We start from the raw sequence: 14,819 nt of genomic DNA, 5'->3' as shown, positions 1-14,819 counted from the left end.
GGCTTAGTTTGTCAGGGGACATCTTACTTCTTCCTTCTCTCTGTCTATACCTGTGTACTCTCATGTTCCGATTAACCCAGCTTCCCCAAATTTCTTTCTTGTTGGTGTCTATATACGCTGGGATCCGGAGTCATGGATGATCCTGCAGTCCTGTGTCCTGCATCGCGAGCCCTGGATCTTGAGTCGTGGCTGTGGTCCTGGATCATAGGTCCTGGATGGATATCCACGTGGATTCATCTTCCTATTATACACACATGTGCATTTCCAAACATTTGGATTACCTATGTTGCATAAATGTATTATCTTTTCAATTTACACACGGCATCTATTGCATGTCTGTCCGTCCTGGGAGAGGGATCCCTCCTCTGTTGCTCTCCCTGAGGTTTCTCCCATTTTTCCATTTAAAACTGTGGGTTTTCTCTGAAAGTTTTTCCTTGTACGATGTGAGGGTCTAAGGACAGAGGGTGTCGTATTGTCATACTGATATTTTGTACAAACTGTGAAGTCCACTGAGACAAATGTAACATTTGTGATATTGGGCTATATAAATAAACATGATTGATTGATTGATAGTACTAGGAGCAGTGGGCAGCTATTGTACAGCGCCCGCGGAGCAATGGGAGTGAGGGGGGAAGGGGGATGTCCGGTGCCTTGCTCACGGGCACCACGGCAGGGCAGGAGGTGAACTGGGACCTCTCCAAGTAGAAGTCCACAATCCAAATGTCAGTCACACCCCCTGTTAAATTGTCTCACCCACATTGAGGATGCTTCCTATACGCCCATGTTTTATTCCATGTGTCAAGTCAGACAAATTGGGTCCAAATGTTATTGCATCAATGATCTGTTAACATTAAAATCACACTTACTTCTGTAAGTATTGTGGAAATACATTTGGCCAAGTTAAGCAAGAGAATGTTAGCAGCACTGCTCCAGTATTCAAATATACAGTATGACATATTCAGAAAAACATGTCTCCATAATTATGATAATGAAAACATCCATCCGATACTTGTACTTGGGCCAGCGCCGCTTTTCTTATTCCCACTACTGCGCTTTCGGCACATTTGCTAAGATCACACCCATCTTCAAACTTTTGATCTCAAATACACACCTTTAATGTTTTATGACTGCATTGTTGTGAAATAAATGCCCAGCAAATTACTCAAAACAGCCGTTGTGATAGTTCCCACTACAGCAGGTGTCTCCAGGACCACATGTTTTCATCATGACACCAACACACACAGACATACACAGACAAGGTAAAAGCAATACCAGCCACACTGTCACAGCTTGTCATAACCAAACTTTGAGACAGTCAACAACTGCCACAATTCCTCAACACCTGCAGTGGTCAATGCTCCTCTCTAGACACAGACGGATATTAAGTACTGTCCAATTCCATCAACTTTACCCAGGGCCTCCACAGGTGTCTATGGCCCTGCATTGGGAGAGTGACAGAGCCATCATTAACACATCACAGCTCAGAGAGGAAGAGTGGCAGCGCCCAGCTAGCCTACTGTACATCGAAGGCCCCCCGGGTGCGAAGATGGGGTGGGCGGCTAGGTCAAATCGCTAGATGCCTGGGAAGATACTTTTAGGGAATGGAAGAACATTTTGTCGGCATCTGACCCCCACAGGGTTCTTCCTTACAAGGGTCAGGATATAGACCAGGCTAATGTTTGATGAATTGTGTGGCCAGAGGGGGGATGTAGAAAGAAAAAAAAGGATATGTGAGATTGGGCAGTGGTTAGGTGGATTTTTTTTCTGTACTGTGGTCCCTGCTGGTGCCCTCTCCCTGGTGTTGCTCACAAAAGTGTTCCGCCAAAAACCCTCTTGTCGCCATTGGCACCCCAGGCCCCGCCATGATTGACACCCTGTCACATTATCTTATGACAGCGCTGGTGGAGAGAGAGAGTGCTGGAGGAGTGATACTGGGAAGTGGCTGGGGACTTGAACCACACACACAGTCCACACACACACACATGCTTACAACACACCTACAAATCAGTAGAAAACAACACATCCTAAGGAGCTCGCCACACACTGAAGCTGTGTATTAAAAGCACATACCAGCCATGGCGTGTGTGTGTGTGTGTGTGTATGTGTTCAGGCTCTAGAGGCAGAATTCACCAAACACTGGGGAAGATTCATGGAGGGACGCAGATGTGTTGTACATCTTGATGCAGAGACGTGCTATTTTAGGCAGCAGGGTGTATGGTACAGTCCACTGATTTCTTTATGAGATGAGCATCAGTTCCTATGGCTGGAGGTAGCTCCAGCTTTTATTTATATCATTATGTACCCAAGAGGATGCGTCATTTATTAGCAATGTAACATCTCTGGCATACATGCTGAGGTAGATGTAAATCAGCAAAGAGCACTACAAATAGATGAAAAGTCAAGCAAAGAGAGTTAAAGTTGATCGACATCTTTGTTCTAAAGTTATATGATGTGAAGCATCAAAAACAAACAGTTTTGCCGCTTGGGAATGCATATTCAAAGCATTAGGCTACATTATGTGCATTGATGCAAAATTCATATATTCGATCTAATTGAATGTACATTGTTGTTTCATTTCTTTAAACCGACCCTTGCACACCGTTTTCCAGGAACCCCAGCAAGTTAACCTGCAGTTTGATGGCAGAAAAACTATTTTTGCTTTTGGTTCCAGCACCCCAAGGAGACTTTGCTCATTAGGAATATAGAGGCATCTTGATTTTGTAGCAAATTCGGTCCCTCTTAACAAAGTCTTTGCTTTTGAGTTTTCAGCCTAATCTTTATGCATATACCCATCAATGGGAATTGTTCTTCCTCATTTGTGTTTTTGGAGTTTCTCCCTTTCTGGGACTGTTTGAGCAGCCATAGCCAGGTCAAGGCTGCATGCAGATATCCTGCTTATGTGTGCTTCTCTTTACTTCACGATAGATAGATTTGATAACTTCTGGAAGTAGATCCGAAACTGCCACACAGTTTTTCAACAACTAACTTATTTTAACACTTATTTACCATGAAACCTCACAGTGTGACTCTACACTGAAATACGATAAAAATGCAGGCTTCAGTTTTCGACAGCCGTTGGTACGGACAGGTTGATGTTCTCAGGTCTCTAAGTAGAACGGACAGTGGTAACCCTTTCCGTAAATGGGACTCGCAGGGAGCCATTGCCAGCAGTGGGCCACCAATGTTTGTCCACACGGGTATGACCCTTTGGAGGGCCAGGTCAGGGCAGGCAGGCCAGGAACAGCTGGGTTAGGATGATGGGTGTCACACCACAGCACACGTCAAAACCCAGACAAGCTTCTGACAGCTGGATGACATTGAACTGGGAGTTTTTGAGGTCATCTTTATTCCCAGTGTATTTCCAATAAACCAAAAAACATGATATTTTACAGAATGTTCAATGTAGTACTTTTGGTTGTATTGTTTACCACCTGTAAACTAAACCGGTCAATGGCAGATCATTTTGAGATGCATTTTTCCCCATCAATTATTTGGCAGGTGTATTGAGCAGAGTCAGTCCAATATGCAGTCCCCATTAGCATGAGGGGCCCACTTTAAGGGTTGATATTCATCCACCTCCGTCTCTCACACTGAGAGGTTGAGGCTAATCTCCTATGGTACCCCCTAACCGCCTATTGCCAGTCTTTCCATTTCCTACCTCCCCTCTCTCTTACCCCCTTTCCCCTCTGGAGGCCTGCATTAAACATAAAGACTCTTCATGGATGAGTGAGTCAACAAATTACCACAGCCAATAAATGGAAAAAATGATCTGCCTCTCTATATGCCACCAGTCTCTTATTCTCTCTTTTCTCTTTTCCCCTTTACTGTTTTACTCCCTTTTTCCTCCCCCTTACCTTAGTGACATCCATTAGGTTATTGTCCCAGGCTTTTAAATAAACATGATCTTAGCCTGAGCTTCTCTTTATTGCATTTAGTTAGAGCATCCCTCCTCATGCTTGACTGGTTGTGTCCATCAGCTCAGGGGAGCCTGACTTTCCGTAAAAAATCCCAGCTAATACACATGAAGCTGCTACAGCTGTTGGTCTAACCTTTGAGTGTCTCCTAAGGAGCACAGTGATATTTGCACTTAATACAATTATGCCTACCAGGAGAATATGCCGCTGACATTTGCCATTTGTCAAGTTGAGGTGGCAGTGAGGCTTTATGAGTCATTAGCGTTCAGGGTACAGTTGAGAGTTCCTTAGCCTGGGGTCGCCTATTATTACTGTACATGGGAGCAGTCTTTGTAAAGATCATAACTGCCACGTTAAATACAATGAATTCTTTCACCCTTATACCTGCATTGTGCTAATTTTGTATTTTCTGTATTTACACAAGATGAAGTAAAAGATGACTTCAATCGAACACAGTGCCAATTCACAGTGGCAGTTAGTGTCAAAGCACACCTCGAGCTGGATAGTGGTCATTTTGTAGCAGCTTTTTGCTCATGTTTCTGGAGCAATATGTTGACAATACTCTTTCTCTGCCATTCTAGTTTGCTTCCAAAGTAAAAACACAAATCAACCCTGTATTTATTAAATAAGTAAATACCCCCCAAATGGCCTTTTTGCCTTTTCTCTTGTTGTCATCCTCTGTACCCTACACTGGTACACTGTCATTTTGAAAATAATGTATGTATAAAATGCTACAGAACTTATTACTCCATCTTTTCCCCAAACTTGCACCACTGTTGCTCAATGGGCCATACCCTACCTTTAATAATAGAATAAGTATCTGGTAGTTGACAAATACTTTCATTGTAAACTGTAACCTAATTACTTTCTAAGTATTTTACTTGTATCTACACTACTGTATACTGTACTGTATCTATGTATCAGTGTATGTATGGTATTGGCACACAATCAATGTTTATAGGAATGAATTATGCGGTACATAGCAGGTCTTAATCTGAAGTGTTGCCAAGAGAAAAGCTGTGGGTCAATGAGGAGCTTAGTGTCCAGTGCACTTACTGTTAAACTTTAGCCCATGCAGAGTGATAGATGCTGCAGAAGTCATGCCCTTCCCTGATACAGTCAAAAAGAGGTCATGTTTTGCAGCTCCTCCTGTTTTTGTAGGACAAGAGAAAAGGACATAATAAAAAGTCTGCATAGTATTCATTAGAAAGAATGGATTTCAGTGCACATTATATGGAATTTACCTATTTGTTCATACATTATTTGGGGCCATTATGAACACAAAATGAATTCCGAGTTACAGACAGTTTTAAACTATATTTCAGAAACAAACACATTTTGACTTATTCTACTAACTTCCATTCAAAGCTAGCAATACATACATGTTGTTTTCCTCCAATAAAACACTGCTTGTTATGATGAATTCGCCACAGACAACACACACGTTTATATGTATGTTTGCTTGTTGTTTTTGGGAGCTTGTTGTTGATGTGTTTCCAAATGGGATTCTGGGTATGTAGGTTATGCCTTAAGTGCATCTTTATTCTAAAAGTATTTTTGAAGTCATCATTGATAACAATGAGATGCAGTGGGAATACATCAGAGATATTACAATGAGCATAAACGAAGAACAGTCGTATTCAGTGCCTATAAAAAGTATTCTTTGTGCCAATCCCCCTAGACTTTTTCATGTTTTTATCCCCAAAGAAAAGAAAGAAGAACCAAGAAGTCTATGTTAAAGTTCCTGAAAACTTTTAGAGTATTTCTAGTACATTTGTTTGTCTGGGAAACTAAATATTCAGAACAAAATATGCAACAACCAACATGAGGAGAGATGATGAGGAAAAACATTTTCCTGTGTACGGTGATTGTTGTTTTATTTGCCGATGCAAACCTCAATTTTATGTAGATTGTACAGACAATAAAGTATTCTGAATCTGAATACCCTTAGGTCATTGATCAAGCATTAAACACTCCTTAATGTAAATTAGAATCACACAAGTTATACTTCACACATACGCTAATAATTACTTCAAAAGCTATTCACTATTTAAATCATATTGGAAACAGTGTTTGTTTCAGACCAGTTGCTGCTGTGACAACTTCTGCAGTTATCTTTTATTTTATATAAATATGTTGCATATGAGTTGAACAGATTTGTGTTAATTTATTAGTAAGGATGACTATTCTGTGGTTGGATACAAAAAAAGAAAATGTGTTTGAGCTTTTTAGTTAGACCATCTTAACGTTATTTTTCATAATGCATGCTTGTTATTGATTTTTCGAATGATGTGGGTTTTTTCTGATAAACACGCTTTAAATGTGCTCAAAATACGACTCTAAATATTTCTCTTCAGTTTTCAGTAAATTGTATTGTCTGAGTGGATGCTGGGATTAGCTTCCATCACTGAACTATCCTTAACCCCACCTACAGTAAATGTGTCTTTAGTATTCCCTGCATTTCCTCCCATTGTTTTAGCCATTTGCTTTATTCAAAAAGCAGCAGACACAAACAAATGGGAAAGAAACAATGTTCTTTAATTGCATGCCGACTCAGATAATTAAGAATATATTGACTTAATTCTTATGTTATTGCTTTCTGTGGGAGAGCGGCGAAGGATAAAACACAAACAAATAATGAATACCACAATAGAACAAATTGGGTAACAGACTTACTCCTCAGGGGACTTTTAATAAAATGATTGAGTTGTGCACAAATATGATCGATAATGTGCTTATGTATATCTATATCTTTCTCCTCTTTGTTTGGTCATTGAGTGGTCAGGAAAAGGCTACTGGGGATACTTCTCTTCAGCAGTACGGCCACTATTACGTGTTTCTTTATCTTTGCAAGGCATGGCAGAAATCTTACAAACCAGCTAAAGGATTTTCAAAAAGATGTAATGACCTATTTGAATGATCAACATGTATTACTACACACAGGTGATCTCCAGTGCTTTCTAACAACAGGCCCCACCAGTGAAGATTACTTAAGAGCACCATAAAGGGAGTTAATACTTTTTTGTTACTCTTTGAACCAAATTTGGATCTGTTTTGGGGGATTTCTTATTCATCTGACATTAAAGAGTTTTCCTACTTAACAATTCTTCAGTGATGCAAAGTTATAAAAACAAAAAAAATCCCAGAGGTGGAGCTAATTTCTTTGTCAATTCTAAGTACATAAACAAATATGGAAACTATTCAGAGCTAATCATATGCAACTGTCTGCTCAGTGTACTACAGATATCCTCATTATAAACCCTTTGGAAGATTAAACTTGCGAACAAATGGAGGCGCAGGGACGATTGTGTGTTTCTGTTGCAGTCAGAGGGACAGAAATGGAGGCAGTCTGAACTCCGGGATGCTTCTCACCCAGAGACCCGTACAACAAAAGCCTGCGTCTGCGCTCCAGTGAGTCTGGATCCCTTTGGCCTCCATTACACCCTACCACTGTCTTATATACAGTATGTACTAAGTTAGCAAACATACACAACATTCTGTTAATCCTACAATTGTGGTATTGTGTGTGTTTGTGCCCACAGAGACAGACTCCCCGCGGAGCCACATCAGTAATAATGAATTGTGTGCAGAGTCAGACTGGAGAGGCCGGTTTCTGGCAGTGCTGAGGACCATACTGTAACTTCATCCTCAACGATCTCAACAACCCATTTGATGGTACATTCACCAACTTGTTTGTTTTTAAAAGAGTGTATACGTTTTAATGACCTAGAAAAAGTGGGGTGTTAAGGTGTACTTTGATCATTTAAATTAGGTAACCAATTAAAACAGATGTTTCCGAAAAAATATGGTGACCAGACACTAAGGTGTTCCTGGCAAGTCCTGTCCCCTGTGTGAAATTAATTGCTGTGAAGTTGTCATGCCAAATATCAAAATCTTATTTTGTCTTAAAAAATCCGAACTCTGCCAAGAAAAGCAGAAAGTAATCAGGAGCATCATACAACCCATGAAAGACACTGATTTTCACTTTGATACTGTTTGATGTCGTTTGATTTTGTTTGTTTGCTTTTTAGCACACGTACCCACGCGTGTGAGCTGTGTGATGGTGCGGGCATGCATGCGCATACACAGCACACGAGTTAGAATGTCTGGAATCTGACAAAATGGAGTGTGACTGCAGAGCAGGGAAAGGTTATGTTTGGAAAAACAAACTATATGACAACAGCGTTCTCTTTTGATATTGTGATTGGCAATCTTCAAATGCAGCCAAACAAAGAGGAATAAAAAGAGAAAAACAAAGGAAAGGCAAAATTGAAGTTGTCAGTTTGTACCTGAGTTGTCCCAAACTGCAGCCAGTGGGGGTTTCTGTCAGTCGGCAGCAGACTTTACATTTCTCTGACTCTGTCACACTCATTCCATTTCCCTGTCTGGGCTTTTATACATCTCTTGGTCTGGGGCTTGAAAGGACTAGGTTGGACATGGAGAAAGGAAGGGGCAGATGACAAATACATATATTAAAATCATTCACAATTTCCAGAATAATTTGTGTGGGCAGGTGCGGTCTGAGTGAAATTAAAGGCAGTCTTTGATCTTAGTAGAATAAGAGACTACGTATGGATGCTTATTGAGCTGAGGAGGAAGCACGTTGTTCTTTTGTGTGAATGCACAATGTTCCAGCGCACAATGATGGAGACGGAGAGCCATTCTTCTTCAGCTTGACCTGAATGTAGCATTTGATGCCGGTTTCTATTTGTTTGTTTGCTAGAAACACTTTAATGGTTAAATACAAAAATCACCAGAAATACAGAGCAAGATGTTCGGGCATTTGTTCAGAGTTGGAACAAATTGTTAGATAACAGATTTTGTTTCAAGTACAGTTTTCCTTGATCCTTCCTTTACAATGCTGCTTTTTCTGTCGTTGTTAGTACATTACTTTGGAGTTCCTAATTTAAATGGCAGTGTGAATGCTTTGCTTCCTCATAATGTCATATCCATTTTCTGCTCCCTTGCTCGCAAACACCATATTCATGCACAATTTGACATAATGGCAGAGTTTAAAACATGAAATTATAAGGTAATGTCTCACCGAGGGCTATAATCACATTAAAGAATGCTTTCCCAGTGATCTGTAAGATTGCTCGCTGCGGTGAATTTAATAGTTGGAGCATAGCACCCCCTGCAGGTCGGCATTATTCCTTGCTAATAATACCCTCAATGTTCGGACTGAAGTGCAGGCTCTTACCCATTCACTGCAATTACAGGCCTTTCTACTTTGATTGGTGGGTAATTGAATTGGTTTGAGCCCGTATGATTTCCTTCCGAATTTGCCACTCATATTCCTATCTTGGCTCCAGATCAGACAAAGCCTGTCTCCCAGTAATTAAAGACGCCAAAGCCAGGTGTAGAACTGGGTAACTAGGGAAGCATAGTCAGATGAATGGGACTGATTAGGTGTTTAGTGAAAATGAGATTTTCTGGCTCAAAGACAAAGTGCAGCCTCTCACTTGGTGCTCGGTGATCGGTGGGGTGGCAATTGACTGCTGTTGATGAGGTACCTGAAAAATGACTTTCTGCATTCATCACATTTACAAAGGAGCCACAGTGTCATAGTCTAAATATGAGCGATACAATTCAAGCATGAAACAGGCTTTTAAATTGAACTTATATGGAGATATAGAAGATGTTTGTTCTAAGTAGGCAGAAAACAGCGTGTCCCAGATCAGATGTGGATATTATGAAGCACAGAGAAAAACAGTAAAATGTTAAATGTTTGTAGGATAGTGAGACTTTATTTGAATATGAGTTTAAGCTGAGGCAGTTTCATCTCACCCTAATGCTTTAATGGGAATAACATACTATCCTACACGGCAGGTAAACCAATGCTTATTTGAACATGTGTTCTTCAAGTTTGGGGAACAAGCGCCAATTGTATGTATTTATTTAAAATGGGAAGTTTAAAGATATTTTTGGGGGTTTCGTTTTTGTTTAATAATAGATGGGCAGGACTCACAAGAGGGGGGTAGAGAGAGGAAACAACATGCAGCAACGTAAGCGCACTTTCACTTTAAATCTGTTATTAACCAACACATAGAAGTGGGAATTGTTTTGGCATATTCAATATCAAGTGTATGAGGTCAAACTACTTTTTATTGGTGCTGAGTGACAGCTGTGGCCAGGTTAAGGTCAGAATACTTTAAGCGATGGACGTTCGCCAATTGATGGAAAATGAGAGTTTTTTCTCCCTTCATTGAGACTGAAATGGAATTTAATCAACACATTATGCCAGTTGTTAATTGCTTTTGCCGCCTGCTGCTAAAATAATTTGCTACTTTTTTATTGTAGTAGTAGCCATCTGTTTCAAAACACAGGAACAGAATCAGGCCTAAACCCGGGGTGGATGTTGACATAAGATACAGGCGGCTAATTTGCACTGCCACCACCTTTATTATGAGGCTGAGAATGTGTGGGAAAGCAGGGAAAGACTCACAACAAGGATCTAAAATGGAGAGCAGAACAGTTATCTTTAAAAAAAACACATACAAAAGGGCCTCCATGCATCTCACTTCATTATTTAGTCATACACTAAAACGATAAACGACTAGTCACTTCTGCTCAACTGTACCTGCCAGATAAACTGTGCTGCTTTTGAAATAGATGTCATCTTGGCCTTGAAGAACAAAGGCTTCCTTATGAGGCTCACCCTCTTTTAACCCCTGTCCGTGTCCCTTAATTGCTCTTAGCTGCAGACAGAAAGTGTCAATAGTGTCTCGAATGGACAAGAGCCACGAGGGGCTCAGTGAGAGAAAGCTTTCACCCTGCTTCACCTCATATTCACTCTAATCAGTCTCACTGTTAAGGCACACATCAATGCTTGTACGGATGAGCAGAAAAAACACCTCTCCCTTCTCTTTCGTCTGGACGCAGGTTATCAACAGTTTTATGATTTACAGGCAACTTGTATTAGAGTGGGCGGGCTTATGATTTGGCACCCCTTTTTTGTGTTTCTATTATATGCAGCCATAGAAAAAAAATGTGTGTGGAGTTTGCTTTTATTGTTTCACAAGTCTTTCTTCACCGCAATGCTTTTGATACCGAAACATGCATTGACATAAGAATCAAAGTCAGTAGAGACGAATAGTAGCTGCAGCGGGGATGGTAAGATAATTAAGCAGAGAGTATTGTTTTTGCTTTAAGGAAAGTTATTGCAAATGGTCAGCTGAAAGTTCACCATTTCATAAGAAATTAACCACTTACATCCCTGCCATTCAAAACAGCAAGCACTTTCACATTCAAAGGCAATCACACCTCATTTCCAATTAATAATCAGATAACATGGTCACAACGTCTCTGTGTGAACTCTCAGAGGGATAGATTCAGACTTTCTGGGGGAGGGTGACAAGTGTGCTCTCAATTATGACTAGTTTTCAAAACTACTTCCTCCAGAACTAGTTTCTAATTAGCTGTGTGGAAAGCCATTAGCAACTGTGCTGGGGATGTACATTATGTGAAGCGTGTGTGTCTTTGCGTAAGAGTTTCTGCTCAGTGGCTCATGCAAACAGCTTTTGTATGCGTATGAGTGTGTTGATCTTGTACAGGCAAAGAAAGTACTTTATATGTCTATGTGATTTGGAGGCGACATCTCAACAGGAGGGGACCAAGCCATCAAAGCCATCATGTACTTTAATTACAGGTAATCTCGACTCACAGACACTCTTCTACTCCCTTCGCTCTTAAGAACTTCCTCCTCAATTACCAAAGTGCCTCAATTAGGCCCTAAATAAGCAGTGGACACGCACACGGGGGAGATGGGCAAATTACAATAGGGAGGGTAAAACAACAGGTCCTGTAGGAGCCGGTGTGATGCAAAGGCTATTAAAAGACAAAAAAGTGTTCTACCACGCAGGGTGAAAATGAAAAAAAATAGAAGAAGCCTTTTGATGAGCTATAGTTCTGAGCTAAGTGGAGCTTAAGAGGCGATAGTTGAGGGAAAAAAGGAGAAAAGAGAAATTAAAGACAGTTGATTGGCAAGAGGGCTGATGTCACACTGTTTCCCTATAGGACCATATGTCGGGGGGGCCACTCAGTCACCGAGGGACCGGAATGTGTGAGTAAGTCATGATTTCTATAGAGCAAGTTGGCATCCCACAGGCTGCCGATTCTCTACACTCTCTCTGCTTTCCCTCACATTCATTATCCAGTAAAACCCCATACACACTCCATCAACTGTGAAACTTAGCGGGCTTTTGAAATGGACAAATGAAGACCCCGTCTCTTTTAATGGGCTAAGTCTGTGTCTAACAAGGGCCCTTGTTAGGGAAAAATGCTTTAGGTGCAGCCGCCAGTCGAGTGCCTTGGTCAATTAGCTAAGATCCAACCCCGGATGATTGTGTGATAAATTAACAAGAAAGAAATACATCATCAAGAACACAGGGGATGAATGAGAGGCTAATACACACAGCTCTGTTTATGTTAGTGTGTGTGGTGGTGAGTACTCACAGCGCTTGTCCACTGGATCAACTACATTTCATTCTGACCCGGGCGCCTGGTAGCAAAATGATCTCATCTAGGTTTGCAGGAGGCTGCTCAGCGGATGACAGGACTGCCATCAGGTCATCGCTGTGAAGGAGAGAAAGTGCTGGGTACGGGGCGAGCAATGACTTAAGAGCAGGACAAGGCTGTAAATACATGGTAGTCAAAGGGGAGAAGTCTTGCACCTCAGCCTCAGATTTGATCCAATTCTACTTTGGTCACTTGGTTGTATTGCTAGCAAAGAATGAAGTTGGGACAATGTAAAAAAAGATGCTAAACAGCTCTCAGGGCAGCTCAGCATGTGTCCAGGAGAGGGCAGTGTTATCCAGGGAAGGGATGAGGACTGCACTCAGTGTTTGATCTGAGCAGATGTGTGGAGGAGAATCATTAAACAGCATATGTCCACTCAATTACCCCCTTCGTTAGTCTAATCCCAGGGTTTTTTTTAACTCATAAAGGGGTAATTAAATTCCCCATAAATTGAATCAGTGTGGAACAAGTCATAGTGAAGTCACATGATTTCTAAAGGACTTACTGGTGACCAAAGGACCAGTTTTTAATATAGCGCAGGACACACAGAATGCTGTATGATCTATAAACTGCATGTGTAGGGAGATAAACATTTAGCAAAAGATTTATGTTTTGTACTAGAGCCGAAACTTTACAGGGAAAATAGTTTTAACCATATAGTTCAATATTTTGGATGAAAACTGTGTGTGTGTTCAGCATCAGTTGGGATTGAACTCAATTCAAAGTGTCTGCTCAAAGTTTGATATGTACTGTAAAGGAAATCAAATCTGACCACTATTTTGCTCATAAATGCCTGTCTTTTATTAGAATATTTGTATAATAGATTTATAATAATTTACAAAATATTTCATGTTTTGACCTTCACAAATACATAGAAGATAGATTTGACTTTTAATTACATTCACAGTCGTAAATCTAGAAGTTGCTTTAATGTGTTTGGTCTACGAACAAGTATAAAGTGACTGTAAGAAAATTGATATAAGAGTAATACTGAAGACCAGAAGAGACACGATCAGAAACATGGACTAAGACAGAAAGACAGAGATAAAGCATTGACATGATAACACAGGACAACAGACATTATTGGAGCTGCACCAACGTGATTACCGGATTTAAGAGTTTACATGAAACAGCAGAACAGTAGAAAGCGTTTAGAGCAGCAGCTTCTTGGTTTGTTTCATGAATGCAACATGTCCTTTCGTGTCTCAGGCTGCCATGACGCCATGTGTGCCTGCGTAGAAAACCTCAGCATTCTGAATGAGTGGAAATCACAGAGGAAAAGTAATACCTAACACGGCGGTACAAAATCCTCCCTGCATGTCAAAAAGGCTCCTCAGCGACAGTATCTGCACGCACAGCCTACCATACTTTCTGCAGAGCTCTGATCCTGGATAAAGACACACTAGAAAAAGTGTTGTTTTCAGAGGAGAGCAAGAGGAAATGAAACGACTTGAGTCCGCCAGCAAGCTTCCCGTCTCATCTGAAGAAAGCCGCAGGATGCGCTGCACCTCTTCCTTAAATGTCGATGAGGTCGTCGCTGCTCTCGTCGCTCTCCACAGTCAGCTGACGGGTCCACCACTTCTTCACCTCCGACCCTGAAGAAGCCTCATCGTTGACAGGATTCATCTTGCACACTATGGACTTGACACTCGTGCGACCTGACACACAACAAACACAAATAACAGAGATTACACAGTCAGAAATTGTCCTGTCATGTCAACTTAAGTATTCTTTTGTTCCCTCTCAGAATCAGAATTCTTTATTTATCCTGGGAGAAATTAGTTGAGTGACAGTTGCTCCACTTTGGAATATAAGATACATAAGAACATTATTAAAAAATGATAACAAATATATATAAACATAAAAAGTTAAAGTGAGAATGTGAAATACAAATAAAAGAATATATAAAAGAAGTTTACATTCTCTGAGTTGCTTGCAATAGACAGTATGAAGCTCCATACACACCTGCAGGCAGCCGCCACTGTCCCAGCTTCCTCTGAGGTCTCCCCAGGTCTGAAGAGTCCTGCCTGTATCCTCCTCTGTCTGACAACGTGGGGCTCAGCAGCTGCTGGAGACCACTCATCTAAACAAAGCAGAGATATCCTTTGTTACACCACTGCGAGCGCACACCTGCAGGTTATATGATGCGCTTGCTGTACATCAAGCTGTGAGCATGTGTGAGTGTGTAAACAGGGCTGGTATGCATGAGGGGCTTTACCTCAGGCTGCGAGGGGTTGTCCGGGTTGTTGGTATTGTGGTCTTCACTCGGCAAGGTGGTCTCTATGCTGGGGGGGTTGAGGAAGCGGCTGAGCTCCTGCTGCTGGCTCTCTCTCAGGCTGTGGATGATGCTACACGACTGCTGCTGCTTCTGCAAGGGCATACGGACAT

General features: G+C 41.2%; 1 protein-coding gene across 1 annotated transcript in view; it reads right to left on the bottom strand.

Annotated features, from left to right (window-relative positions):
- Positions 1-13,227: 13,227 nt before the first annotated feature.
- Positions 13,228-14,819, bottom strand: part of nalcn (sodium leak channel, non-selective) — a 74,646-nt gene continuing 73,054 nt past the window's right edge. The window contains exons 44-46 of the mRNA XM_034110594.2: positions 14,650-14,799; positions 14,397-14,514; positions 13,228-14,089 (exon numbers count right to left, since the gene is read on the bottom strand). Coding sequence (XP_033966485.1) covers positions 13,947-14,089; positions 14,397-14,514; positions 14,650-14,799 — 411 coding nt within the window. The 3' untranslated portion in view covers positions 13,228-13,946. The remainder of the gene's footprint in view (positions 14,090-14,396; positions 14,515-14,649; positions 14,800-14,819) is intronic.

The sequence above is a fragment of the Pseudochaenichthys georgianus genome, chromosome 21 (assembly GCF_902827115.2).
Source record: "Pseudochaenichthys georgianus chromosome 21, fPseGeo1.2, whole genome shotgun sequence".
In the NCBI taxonomy this organism is placed as follows: Eukaryota; Metazoa; Chordata; class Actinopteri; order Perciformes; family Channichthyidae; genus Pseudochaenichthys; species Pseudochaenichthys georgianus.
This window is presented reverse-complemented; position numbering and strand designations above follow the sequence as displayed.